The sequence below is a fragment of the Pyricularia grisea genome, chromosome VII (genome assembly GCF_004355905.1).
Source record: "Pyricularia grisea strain NI907 chromosome VII, whole genome shotgun sequence".
Taxonomy (NCBI): domain Eukaryota; kingdom Fungi; phylum Ascomycota; class Sordariomycetes; order Magnaporthales; family Pyriculariaceae; genus Pyricularia; species Pyricularia grisea.
Genome location: NC_044975.1, coordinates 384658 through 398136, shown reverse-complemented (window position 1 = coordinate 398136; position 13479 = coordinate 384658). Strand labels below are relative to the sequence as shown.

The following is a 13479-nucleotide window of genomic DNA, read 5'->3' as shown; positions in this document are numbered from 1 at the left end:
TTACCGTTTTCGGCCCTTGAAACACCATGTCGAAATCCACTTGGTTGCCGATGTCCCTCGTCGGTTCCGTTCCGTCCCAATTACTGGCGCTTTTCTACTCCCTACTGTAAGCTACTGCTGTGTCAGCCGCAGCATGATTAGGTGGGTTTTTGAACGAATAAACTTTCTTTAACCATGGTTGTGCCCAGAATGGCAGCTACAGGAGATGATGAAGCAAGCCCTGCAGGGAAACTATTCAGGTATTAATGAACCGATAACCGAGGTTCTCTCTAACTTCCCAACGTATCTCTTCCATTAAAAACACCCACCGCTCAGCGGAAACCCATCTTTTCAGTGTTGTAAACTTTGAAAATGGAATGCGCTCATCGATTATATTAAACACATAAAAAATCCTTGTATTTATCTTCCCCAATTACACAGGAGCCGATCCCGTCGCACAAACCAAGTTTCGAGTCCTTGTAGCAAACATCTCCTAGACTGCTGCGGCTGCCGCTTTTCTTTTTTCCAGATTTGCTGGAGCTGGACTTGGACCGGGGGAAGTGGCTACTGCTCTTCCTCCCTCCAGACTTTTTGGAGCTGGACTTGGACCGACGGTAGCGGACGTGCTTCAGAGTGTTCCCCTTGTCTGAATTCATCATATCCCCCCCGAGTTAGCATTCTGTACATCTTTCATTTCAACGGGGGCGTTTCGATTTACCAAAGGAGCTTCCCTCTGCAGGGACCTCAACGCCACGGGCGGTCAGCTCAGCGGGCATGTCGTTTGAGGGAACTGTGTTAAAGTAACGATGAAAATGTTTAGCTTATTGCATCAAATGATGGCGGTTGCCGTTGGGTGAACGTACCGTCAGTGGCGGCCCGCACTGTGAGGGACACAGCGAGCATGATAATGACGGAAACCTTCATGGTGCTAAAGGCTCTTTTATAGATAGCAGAGAAATAAACGATTTTGTCCAGGGTTTTTGAATTGCATGAAGTATCAGGAAAGAATAATTCCAGATTCCGGATCGTGTTGTTTTAGATTGGGTGTTTGGAAGTGAAAAATGTAGAAGTACAACCAGCCACTGACCACATCTCATATTTATGTTTTTGACAAAACTCAATATTTTAAACTGCCTACAGATCCATATCTAAATTCGGAATCCCGAGGCGCAAGAAGCATGGCTGTGTAGTGGCAGAACTCGCATGCGTCCCATCAGTCCGGGGATTCAGTTAGCTAGGGTTTGTGATAATGCGCTTTTGGGGGAGGCAAATCGAGAGAGTTAATTCAATTATATCAATTGAGACAAGTGGTTGCCTGTTACAATACGCCGATTGGCTACTGTGATATATTAAAAGCAAACCCAACTTTTTGGGAAGTGATCCGAGTTTGATCTGCCGTAATCAACAATTTTAGGGGTGCTCTGAGTAAGGTGCACACCTAGTTACATTAAAGAACGGGGCTGGAGGGGATAGGATTAACGATGGAGAATGTTTAGGGCTTACCTGCTCGAGTTGTCATAGAAAGGTATATCCCACGAGATAGAAACAATCGGTTGGAGGGTAATACCTGGAACGTTGCGTATCTGTACATGTTAATTTTGCTTTTCTTTTTTTTTTTGGTAGGTCTTATCATCACCACGCACATGGCTAAGAAGCGCCTTTGTTGATGGATGTAGTATATGGTACACAGGCACTGTTGGAACAGCATTTGAGTTGTTAAAAGTGATGTTGGGTCAGGAGATGAGCACGCACGATGCTAATAGGGGACGATCACTACTATCCATCATGATAACTTTTACAAGTCTGAGTTTTTTCTTTTTCTTTTTCTCTGATGTGTTGTTCGCTGTGGAGCCAGTCACGAGGATCACTCTACTTACTGTATTAATCACAGCAGCCATCAACCTTCCGTCATCCAAACTCGGGTGACGTATTCGAACCGCTGCGGGGCTTATTGCCGAACCGAACATGGCGGGACCCTTCAAATCTGGACTCAACAGTTACTTCTTTTGCCGGAGAACATTGTTACTCCGTCAAATCTTCCCCCAGCACTGACGCAAAGATTTATTCATTGTCTACCTTGTGAAAAGACAAAAAAGAAATCAAGAAGATGCCATTCCCATACAAGACTGTGCTGATTACCGGCGCCACCGCGGGCATCGGCCGGGCTTGGACGGAGCGGATGGTGGAGAATGGCGTCTTTGTAGTCGCTGTCGGTCGCCGCCGTGAACGACTTGACGAGCTGGCGGCGCGCTTTGGCGACAAGATTGGCGTGGAGGAGCACGATGTTGCTGACCTGGACGGACTTGCATCATGGGCGAAGGGGTAAGTTTTTGGTTTAGTGTCAACACAGTTAGCACTTAATTATGCAAACAATCACTTTCGAGAGTCTGACAGTCCCCCCCCCCCCCGCCAAGGATGACGACCAAGTACCCCACATTGGACTGCATCATCGCCAACGCAGGGGTCCAAAACACGACAAACCTCGCCTCACTGACCAAACCCGGCGCCGACGGCACAGCGCTGGTCAACACCATCACAGGCGAGGTCAATCTGAATTACCTCTCCCCCGTCCACACCATCATCCACTTCCTCCCGCACCTGTCCGCCCTCGGCGCCGCGGGGAAGCCGACGGCCGTCGTGCTGGTCACGTCGGGCCTGGCCCTGGTGCCCATGTCGCGATGCGGCAACTACTGCGCGACCAAGGCGGCGCTGCACTCGTTCGCCTGGACGCTACGGTCGCAGCTGCGGCAGCAGCGGGAGGATGAGGGTGGCGACTCGTCAACGGTCCAGACTCGTGTGATCGAGGTGGTGCCGCCGGCGGTCAAGACGGAGCTGCACTCGCGGCAACCGGACCTGGTCGCGGCCGGGGCGGGAGACTTTGGAATGGAGCTGGACGAATTCACAAACGAGACTTGGGCGGCGCTGTCTGGCGACGAGCAGCAGGACGAGATTCTGGTTGGACCGACCAAGAGGCATGCGAAACTGGTCGATGCGACTAGAGAAAGCTTTGTGATCATGGAGAAGATGATCAGAGACCAGGGCAAGGTTACGGGGAAGGAGGCGGGATGGAATGCTGGCAAGTAGTGGAGGAATGGCCGGTGGGCATTTGGATCGATGTTTGAGAAAATTTTGTGGTGCGTTGGCATGAATTCTATCATTTGACCGCTGTACTTACGGTACTGATTTTGTGGCAATGGGTTTGTGCCGACAGGCATGTTGCTCGCTTGATGCCAAGCAGTTATGAGTACTGTACATTGCCAAGACCAGGCATAATGCCGGTTGTATATTTATCGAAATAGATCCACCTACGCCCATCCATCTGCTTGCCTTTAATGGATCCAACGATGTGGATCATGTTTGCTGCATCGAGTGCCTGCCAAAACCAAAGTTGTGATGCGTTGTCTGGGCACATCACGCAGAAACACGTGAATTACGATATCAATTACAGTTACCAAAGGGAGCAGCGCTTCATCAACAAGTTCATACCTATGTACTGGTTCCGCTTAAGTGAGAACGACAAAACAAATATATACAGTTGAAGCAAAAAAAGAAAAAGCAAGACATCCATCCAAAACCCCACAAACGCCACCCCTTTCAACCCCGGCCAATACCATCCTGGATCATGGCGTCGACCATGCGCACATGCCTCTCGGCGTTGGTCTCGCTCCACTCATTGTCGTAGTTGAGCCCGTAGGGCCAAAAGTGGCTCCCGCCGCAGTTGATGACGGCGCTCTGCCCGTCGAAGCTCCTGAGCAAGGGAAGGGCCTTGGGCCAGTTGCCGCTGCTGCACATGTTATTGAAGGCGTTTGTGGTGCCGACGCCGAGCGTGTGAGAGATCTCGTGCATGGCCGTTCGCGTGTTCATGTAGGCCCGGTTGCTGCCGAACCGCAGGTCGCCGTTGAACGACGCCTCGGCGGTGGGGACGCCCGGCGCGTAGTACACCCGGATCGTCTTGGACGCGTTGGGGCTGCTGCGGTGGTAGCGCGCCACGGCGTCGCGCATCGCCGACTCGATCTTGCTGTAGGCGTCCGCCTGGTCCGTCGTCGGGTTGGATGCCTTTTCGAGGGACCAGTTGAGTGCGGCCGTGGCGCTGCTGGCGCAGGCTAGGGCGGTGGTGAGGATAGTGGTGAGCTGCATGGTGCGTTTTGGTGGCGACACGGGGGTGAGTAGCGAGTGTGGATGTGATATGCACAAGATTACAGAATTGGATGTGCTTTGTAGTCTGTGAGCCGTGCCAGACCTGAGGGGGAACCAAAGAGTCTGTTGACGTTTGGTAATGCCATCGCGGGACATAGACCGACTTTTATCTGCACAATAATTACCCCTATTGACCGACCCGGCACATCTTCACATTGTCGGCTGTTGTTCCTCGGTTCTTTTGATTACTGAGCCTTGGCAAAACCACCGACCTGCCCATTTGAGATTATAGTCCCCAGATTCGGGGGCCACCAGCCGGCATTCAATGAAACGCGCTCCGCATTTTGCCATGGTCCCCTTTTGCCAATCGTGCAACCGACCAAGGCATCGTGCCAATTCATCCGATCCTCTTTTTGGAAGTCGTGCCGCGTCCAAGCTGTTGTTATCTGGTGCCATAACTGGCTGGCCTTCTTCTTTGGTGGTTGCTTGGCCCGTTAAATGCTACATACACATGGGGTGCTCTCAGAGGTGGAGCAATACCATGGGTCTGCGTACCGATATCCTGCTGTCTGTCTGTCATTCGAGGAGAAATTTCATCCCCCTTTGATGTGCCGATTGCCGCTCCGAATGCACTATCAGCGTGGGAAATGTATGGATGATGTAAATCTTGTCAATGCAGGTCTGAAACTGCATTTGATCAATTTCGCAATCAAAATCTGGATTGAGATTGTCGATTTCTTTCTGCAATTTGTGTAGGGCCTGGGTTGCTTAGTACCTATGAATAGGATTTCCACGGTCGCCTTTTGCATAATCTCATCGGATCAACGGGAGATTTGTAAATCTCACGTGAGAAAAGATGAGGTCAAAACACATGTGAACGTTCAATCAGACCCCGGCTTTTCGAATATTGGCATGTTGGCTCCATCCTTGCTGGATGTGTCAGCAAGCAGCATTGTTTGAGTGACTATATATAACCTGCACCAAAATGCAACATTTTTTGGTGTCATTAGTCAAGGTTCTGCTTCCAAGTTCAATGTGAATCGTTTATCCGGGAGGGTGCACATGACCTTCAAAAAGGAAGTCATGTCAAGATCAACGGCGGTCGATACTATGTAGCGATTCAATGCTGCTGGAATTTCCCAGCTGAGACAGGATGACGGCTTGGCGCTGTGGAAGTGATGGGGTGAGGCAGGTTGGTTACGGTCTCGTCTGTACTATTCCACGGATAAAGCCGACTCTTATCCGTCCGAACTTTATAATTTGGCGCAAAAGGAGAAGAGAGGAACTCGGGATACTGATGACTTCTGAGTTTGGACTAAAACTAAAGATGCCATCCAACCCCGTCGGAGATGTCCAGGTAGTTTCTGAGACGTGAAGGCGTATCAGGAAATAAGTGACAGGTAATCTGTCTACGTCACCAACTTACACAGGCCCTCAGGAATTGACGACAACCAGTAGAAGGAGAGACACACGAGAGAAGACGCGCTCCTTCAGGAATTGCGGCTGCTCCCAAGGCCAGGACAGTGAGAGCGGCACTAAGGCCTTGCTCCAAACTGTTTGCTGCGGGCATCTAGGGTTTGGGAGCAAACAAAATAAACGCAGGAAATTTGACAAAAGGCAGAGAACCGCAGTGGCAAGATACCGGGCCCAAATTCTCAATGCCAAGCGACGATATGCACGCTGCCAAAGCTAGCGGCCACGATGTCAAACGGGAATGAAGTCCTTGCCCCTTCAGTGAGAAGCATCAGTCCACAACTTTTTCCCGTCCAGTGCCAACGTGGCAATATCAGTTGGATTCAGGCAACGAAACACTCGTGACTACAGGGCGTTTCTCCTCTGACAATTTGTAAAAGACGGCGACCTGGCCCATGTCCTGCGCTTTCATTCACCAGAGTCCATTTTTGACAACTGCGGCAAGGACATATCTCTCTCTCGAGAGCTCAAGACATATTGGTGTGCCAGCCCCTCTTGCTGCTGCGTAATCCATTAACATGTATCTGATTTTGCCATCACTTGAATTTTCGTCTTGTTCTTCATGAGTAACTCCTCCCTCATCTCTGAATAAAATTATGGAGAAATGTCACTAGTATTTTGAAGGACTTGTGCGTTGACATTGAATTTCTTGTCCACTAGACATTTTCGCAGTAGTTGCTATGCAGCACATCTGGCTTACCATATTCTTTCAGCGTCTGGACCTGCTCTTGGCGGACAAACGTTTAACCTTCTTCGTCGGTACCAATTTGTAAGAGCGTAAGGACTCCCATGCTCGCGTACAATGCGTGAGTGAGGGAAAAAAAATACTCCACCGGGGGTCAAGCAGGAGCTTTTCGGCGCTGGAGAATCAGGGCCATCTTGAGGCCGTGCCGTTCCTTTGTTTCCTGGACCTGAGCCACGAGGTAAAATCCGGCGCTTTTGGTGAGCGGCTTTTGTAGGATTCATTTGAGAGTCTAAAGATTCTTTGGCAAGCATGCCGACGCCCAAGTACGGGGCAATGATAGTCTCTCAACGATTTGGGGCATGCTAATAGACATGGGTGACGGCAGTGTTGCTTGGTGAACTTCTAGGCTTTTCTTTTGTGACTTGTCTACGAGGAGGGCTAGAGTGGCCAAAAAAAGATAAAAGCTGGCATCTTCAAGCTTACGATCCTTGGACTTGATATCTAGATCAGACTTACGGGACCAATCTCTCCCTCGACATCAATTGTAAGGCTGTCAATGATGCGTTCCAGCCTATAAAGTTACGCGAGGACTAATCACGCACTATCAAGCTCTCAATAGTGTGTGTTACTTCAAGTGACTCGGTGTTGGGGGAATGCGTTGAGTTGACTTAAAAATAATCATGTTCTACATCTTGGCACAAAAATCGAAATGCAGAAACCGCTGTCGTGCGCCGAAACGGTAGGATAGAATCAAGCCTGGACAGTCATGAGATTTATCTTGTGTTCGGTTTGCTTAGAACTCCGCTTGGCTCAGTGCAACCTGTTAGTATTGAACATGTGCAACCAGAGCTCCGCGTGAAATACATGCGAAATGGTCCCGAGTGGGCTGGCTTATGGAAGGTACGTCGTAACAAAAGATGGGAGGGCCCAGCATCCGTTCACCAGGTCAATCAGGCTCATGTACAGTTCATATTCTCGACTTGATGTTCTAGCTTCTTCAGAGCAAGGAATCCGTTCCCAAAACAGCTCAAAAAACAGTCTGGTATATTAAGTACCAATAGGGTGGGCTTATCCACCCGCAAGCCCGTGTCAAAGCCACCCAAATTTTGTCCAAACGACAGAAAAGAAAGAAAGTCCTAATTCTGATGGTTTGGATGCCCGTACTCCCTTGGCTGGGCAGGCAGGGAAGTCCTCTGGCGAGGGGGAAAAATCCAGTAGTAAAGCAGTCTGAGAGGAACGCTGCTACTCCTAACCGCTGGGCCATACTGAACGCTAACTCCTTCAACTGTACCGGTAATATCTGCGTCGCAGGCGTTGTTTTTGAAAAGGACGGTAATAATCCTGGGGCCATGTTCCAACTCTATTTTACCAGGAGGTGTGACCTTTTGAAATTCACCATCGCATGCCATGTGCTCAGGGGCGTCTCCCGTACATATCCGAGCAACGCAATAAGCCGTCTGTTGGGTGTCCGATTTTCCCAGTCTTCCGCCGACTTTGCCGCTTCCGCCAGCCGCGAGCACAGATGTGGCTATGCTAGCAATGCTAGTTGGATAAAATATAGATTTGAGTTGCATTACTTCGAGTCTCTCGTATATCGCAGTTAATCGGGTTGTTGAATGTGCTTCAAGGCTGTGTTATCATATCAAATAGTGAAATTCGGCATACTTGAGGGATATTATGTTGTGGACCACCTCCCAAGTACTTGATGGGTTGTGCTGCACCTTTATAAAATCTAAAGAAAGAGCCCATAGAAGTACCCCATTAAATTTCAAAGCTTTAAGTTTATCCAAGCAAACCTTGTTAAAATAAAATATTTAACCATGTGAGCAAACTTTGAATCAAGAGTGCATATTTATAGTGATTATACTTTTTATGCTCAGGCTCAAGGTGGGTTCAAACGGGCAATCGATTTCACGGCTAAGGCCTGCCAAGCCGGAAAAGCTGGGGGGCCCGGCCCGGCCCATTGGCCCGTGTGTATAATATAGGGGCCCGCAAAAGCCCGTGGGTTTTCTTGGTGGGTTAATGGGGGCCCGCGGGTTTTGGCAGGCCTTATTCACGGCGCCCTTTTCTTCAACCCACTTGACACAATCTGCGCAAAACTCCTCGCAGCTTATTTGGTATTGGGTTTAGTACCACGGAAGCAGGCAAAATGACCATCCCTTCCCCCACTACCGCACGGGTAAACGTGGGCCATCACCAACCTCACTGTCCGTGAGGAGCTTTAACTCCCAGCCGCCTAGTTGCTTGGTTTGTTTGCACAAAACATGATAGCAAAATCGGGAACACACTGACTGCCCACAACCTTGTAATAAATGTTCAGGGATAAGAGATTTACCCCTAGCACGGTAGTTACAAGGGAGATTAATGAAAATTATTCGATTAACTTTCGAAATAATCCTTTTCACTGAGTCTTTATCGCAGGCTTATTTATTGGCCAGTTTTGCAAGATTGGCTTCCGCTTTGGATTTTTCACTTTTCAGTTCCTGTCGAAATTTTGTCTTACAGCCTTGGAATAGAAGGAGGTCCAAGAGAGGAAAATCTGGAGAGTCGATGCGGTAGAACTTTGCTCTCAATGTACCAGCTTGGCATTGAGTTGAACGTCGGCCAAAAAGGTGACAAGGAAATCGTGAAAATCAATCTCTCGGCTGGGTTTACAACTTTGATATTATAGTCCCCCTGCTGTGTTAAACAAGAATAATCGAAAGTAAGGAAGCCAAACGTCCTGACTACTCTGCCCTAGCCTCCAGTCATCCACTTTCGCCGCTCACGAACCGGCACAGGTAAAACCATCTTGTTCCAGGCAAAAAGGGCCGAATGTGGGATGACAAGAGAAGAAACATGGAGATTGAAACTAACTCGACAACTCCTTTGATACCAAGGTTCTGCAAAGCACCGTTTTGGACGCCACCAACGCAGAGGCTGGACCTCCGAAAACTAGCAACCCACAATACCTACGACGATTAAACATCACCTGAGGATTCAAGGTCTCGCCTTGCCATCCAAGGTAATCTTCAACCCCATCACCAGATCAAGCCAAGGCGTCCTTGCAAAACCGCAATCAAGACAAAAAATCCCTGTCTGCTGCAAGCAGCTGCTGCGGTCAAACCGAAGAAGGGATTCCCGATGTGGCTTCCACCAGGGCTGTTATCAGGCTGCAGCCTTAGATCGAATGAGCGATCCTGGTCTAAATTGAATAATAGAGAGTTCATGACAGTCTTCAATACGCTAATAAATGCCGACGAGCTATTGGCATAATGGATGAGAAGTATCCATGAGGATCAGTTGCATAGAAATATATTAATGTTTACGGAGATCATGGTCACTTTATTTTAACGAACTTCAGACTACGATCCGAATAAATCTATCACACAATATAGATATAGACAAAACCAAACACCTTTCTCGCAATCCAATATTAAAACTTTCAGAAGCAACATGATTGGATCAGCTGCTTTAAATCTGTGACTAGTAGCGTTGCCGATTCCAATAGTTTGACTGCCGTTGAATTTACTGCCTAGCTTTGCCACCTTTCGTACCAATCACGAAAAGGGTTTTATCATTTTCGAAACTGGGAAGCACTTCGTCACTAAATCTGCAAGTGCAGGCATCCAATCCTAACATAGACCCAAGTATACATACATGTGCACTCAATAGAGTCAATAAGGATAATAGACCCTTGCGGGAGCTAAAAGCTCTGAGAAGCGAGACCGCCGGCCTCAGAGAGGACAATGCTGCGATGCGGACGGACACGGCCCTGTTGCGTGACGTTATCGGCTGCCTTGGCCGTGAGAATGATTGCAGCCCGAGACCACAGATAGCCGCATCCAAGCCGTCGACCGAGGGTAACCACGTGGATGCGGGAGCCATATATGATAATATGGCGGTTATGGGAACACGCATTATACTTCGGCAGAAACCAGACAGCTTCCTATTCGATGGGAGTCTGCGGGATAGTCTGACTTTGGACGAGGCCCTTTAGATAATCTTCAGCTAGTAAATTTACATCTTGCCTGCTCAAGCCATCCAGTGCTTCCTTACGTTCTCCTCCCAGGTGCAACTGCCAGTGGCATTTAGGCTGGGACCTCTGTGCACATAGTTTGTTACTTGCTTGGTATTCCGATGCAAGCTCGATAGTGTAAGCAGATTAATAAAGGAGCTCGTCATCGGACGGTAGCACAGATAAGCGCAAAAAGTGGTGTATTACATAGCTTGGGCCTGAAAACCAGTACGAAGCTATACATTATAAAACTTTCGCTACCCTGTTGCTTCCGGGAGCGCAAAGCAACATCTCCATTAAAATTTCGACTTGACAGACGCGACGCAGTGGAATTCAACAAAGTTCAAGTTCATATTAATATTGTACATGCTAGCTTTTGCTTCCGCCTTTGATCATATCTCAGCAAGGCCCTGTTGTTAAGCCATTATAGCAGCCTCGAAAAGTGCAAAATTTTCTATTCACCCCAGTGCACGGGTATAGAAACAGGGTCGTCCAGCGAATATTGCAATCCCCGAATGAGCGTAACGATGCTTTAGTTTTCTTTTTGGTTAAATACCGTCAGTATAAAGCATATTTCTTGTCGCCAACAAACTTATTTGCTCTTCCGGTTGTTGTTGAGAGCCACGAACCCTTTGTATTTGTCTCATGAATCCAGTTGAGTACCCGGGGGGCAGAAGTCGCAGCACAACGGCGTGCCAGCATCAGACAAAAAGTCGGTGCATTTGTTGTTTGTAGGTTTCGGACATTTGTTGCCATTGTCGCCAACTTGTCCAATTGGTGTTCCAGGACCGGTGCTGCGACAGTTGGGCGTTGGGGCGGGGAGGGCGACGATCACACTGGACGACGATTTGGTAGCGGCGGTCACAGCGGTCGAAAACATGCCAAGGATGGCAAGGAATACAATCCTGGTGTTTATATGCATTTCTTTTTCTTTTTTTTTCTTTTTCTTTTTTTTTTCTTTTTGCTCGTCTTTGTAGTTGGTTGTATCGCTCACGGTTAGATCTTTATAAGTGTTATGGCGTTTGGCTGTGTCGATGGATGTGATAATTGCTCTTGACTGGATCGCTGTATTGAGGATATGGATTGAACTTATACTAGACAAGATTGACTACTATGGTAGACGCGGGAAGTGTAGATTCGATTCATGGTTGGTCATGAGAAGCTTTACATAGTCAATATGAAACTGGATGCGACCTTGTAAAACGATAAAGTCTTGGCTGTATAAATTGAGCGAGGCCAACGCGCTCGGACTGGCTGTGGACTAATCGAAATGAAAACGTTAATGAGAGTGCACATCCACAGGCTGATTCGTCGTGAATTTAAAAAGGGCAGGGAACACCCCAAACTTTATTCAAAGCTTGATATTAGAGCTGTCAAGCTATTTGGCACCAAACTACTCTACTTCCTTAACCTCACAGATGGCGTTTGGAGTGGCCACTTGTTTCCTGTTTAGTAGAATTCTCCGCTCAAGTCAGGCACCTTGTGTTTCAGGCCATATTTACCAATGCCACTGGCATTAGTCATTGACCGGAGGTCTCGTTTTTGACCTTGTTTTTAATGTGATAGCAATCGTAAGGTAACATCACAAAACGACAAGTGGCCATGGCGGTAGTGGTAGCGGTAATGGAGGTTATCTACTTAACCTGTACCAACTGGCAGGATTTCACATTTCGGACCGGAGTTATTGTGGTGCTTTGTACGATTTTGCTCCATCCAGCTGACATGTTTTAGTACGAAACCCATGCGATCTCTACCACAGCCAACAAACTGCCCACCCCGTCGACCTTCTCGCGTATGCGGGATAATGGCTCACTCAGAGCTTCAATCAGCCATGCAGACACCTCCAAAAGCTGTCCGTCCAGGCCTGAAAGCGGTCGACCCACACGTCCAGAAGATGCACCTCGCGCAGCCGCGCTGCGCTCCGTAGCACAGGGCTCATGTCAAATGGCATATGTTCCGTGCTCATTAGCTGCTCGATTGTTTCTTCTGCTGGGGCCTTTGAAGATGGGCACGGTGGTTATAAAGTCCATCAAAGTTGTATTGTGTAAGCTCGTCGAACTCTCATTCTAAGATGTTCCCGGCCCAAACTACAACATCCTTTTCACTTGTTCGAAGTCGATACAAATGCCGCACATATTCCCCTCTCATATGATGCTGTGGACTTTAGTGCCGCCGTCGGTGTCTGGGTTCCAGAGGTGGAGAATGTAAATGCCCTACCCGTTCAAGCTCCTCCAGATATGACATAGGTGGTGGAGTTGTTTTTGTTGGGACTTTCAGCCAGCAAGTCTCATTTTTTTGCCCATTTCGGCAGTTATAAACCTGGCCACAAGCTCTTTGACATTTCCTGTCTTGCTGTGGATGCCCCGGGACACCGCTAATCGCTCATGTATAGTTTGTGGCGTGTTTACAGCCGGGGTGCCTGATCGCGATGGACGTTATCAATGATTTATAAGAAGCTTGTAAGGTTTGCAGGGTGGCCATGAAAACGTATTTGTAAAAACGAAGTTTATTTTGCGATGGGACTACCCAACAGACAGTCTTTTGACAAACCATTGGTTATTTTTACTCCACCTCTTATATACACAACGCCCGTGTACATTGGACGTCTATCTCTTGATAAAACCAGGGTTATCTTTCCAACACGGCTACACTCGTTATGCGCCACTTACGTCCGCTCGCTTACGTTATAATAACCCTGGTCATTCGGGTGTCTTTTTGGTTTTACAACCAAAGTGTTTCTTGTTTTTCTTTTGTGTTTCTTTCCGCAAATTAGCCGAAATGCTTAATTCTTATATTAAAATTTACCATATAGCGGAATACGTCCAGCTGTAAATCGGGAGGAGAAAGTTTTAGAACTTATTTATTAAACTTTTGTATTGGCTGAGCCAAGAATGTCAGCTGGTTTGCCAAAAGTGTTTGCTAGACAGTCCAGCCCTTTATTTTCAAGCGCTGCTGGTTGCATAGAAATACATCTGCCGCTCCCTTGGTTTTCGCGCCTGGCTTAATGCCTAATGAGAAGTCCTTGCCATTCTAACTCATAACAACTATTTCGAGGGTGTGTTAGATGTGACTGGGTTACAGGGTGACGTGGTGGCAGGCGTGGGGCTAGTAGCAACAACTATGATCGTAACGGATGCCAAGGCTTATCAACTGCTTCCTTGCAATAAATCTACTATGGTGGTAAAGGTAAAAATACATCCCCTTGTAC

General features: G+C 48.0%; 3 protein-coding genes across 3 annotated transcripts; 1 reads left to right on the top strand and 2 right to left on the bottom strand.

The window, feature by feature from the left end:
• Positions 1-311: 311 nt before the first annotated feature.
• PgNI_10179 (uncharacterized protein) lies at positions 312-903 on the bottom strand (the record flags this gene model as incomplete). The annotated part of the gene is made up of 4 exons (XM_031130153.1): positions 312-343; positions 443-625; positions 698-769; positions 843-903. The coding sequence occupies 4 exons, from the start codon at positions 901-903 to the stop codon at positions 312-314; spliced, it is 348 nt and encodes a 115-aa protein (XP_030980356.1).
• A 1050-nt stretch (positions 904-1953) lies between these two features.
• PgNI_10178 (uncharacterized protein) lies at positions 1954-3292 on the top strand. Its single transcript, XM_031130152.1, has 2 exons — positions 1954-2301; positions 2394-3292. Exons 1-2 carry the CDS (start codon positions 2087-2089, stop codon positions 3061-3063), a joined length of 885 nt encoding a protein of 294 aa, XP_030980355.1. The 5' UTR covers positions 1954-2086; the 3' UTR covers positions 3064-3292.
• A 281-nt stretch (positions 3293-3573) lies between these two features.
• PgNI_10177 (uncharacterized protein) lies at positions 3574-4116 on the bottom strand (the record flags this gene model as incomplete). The annotated part of the gene is made up of 1 exon (XM_031130151.1): positions 3574-4116. One exon carries the CDS (start codon positions 4114-4116, stop codon positions 3574-3576), a length of 543 nt encoding a protein of 180 aa, XP_030980352.1.
• Positions 4117-13479: the final 9363 nt, after the last annotated feature.

Excerpts from the sequence above, each read along its gene's own strand:
- PgNI_10178 (XM_031130152.1), top strand. The coding sequence starts at position 2,087 with ATGCCATTCCCATACAAGACTGTGCTGATTACCGGCGCCACCGCGGGC. Across the intron at positions 2,302-2,393 it reads CTTGCATCATGGGCGAAGGG|GATGACGACCAAGTACCCCA; the intron begins GTAAGTTTTTGG and ends CCCCCCGCCAAG.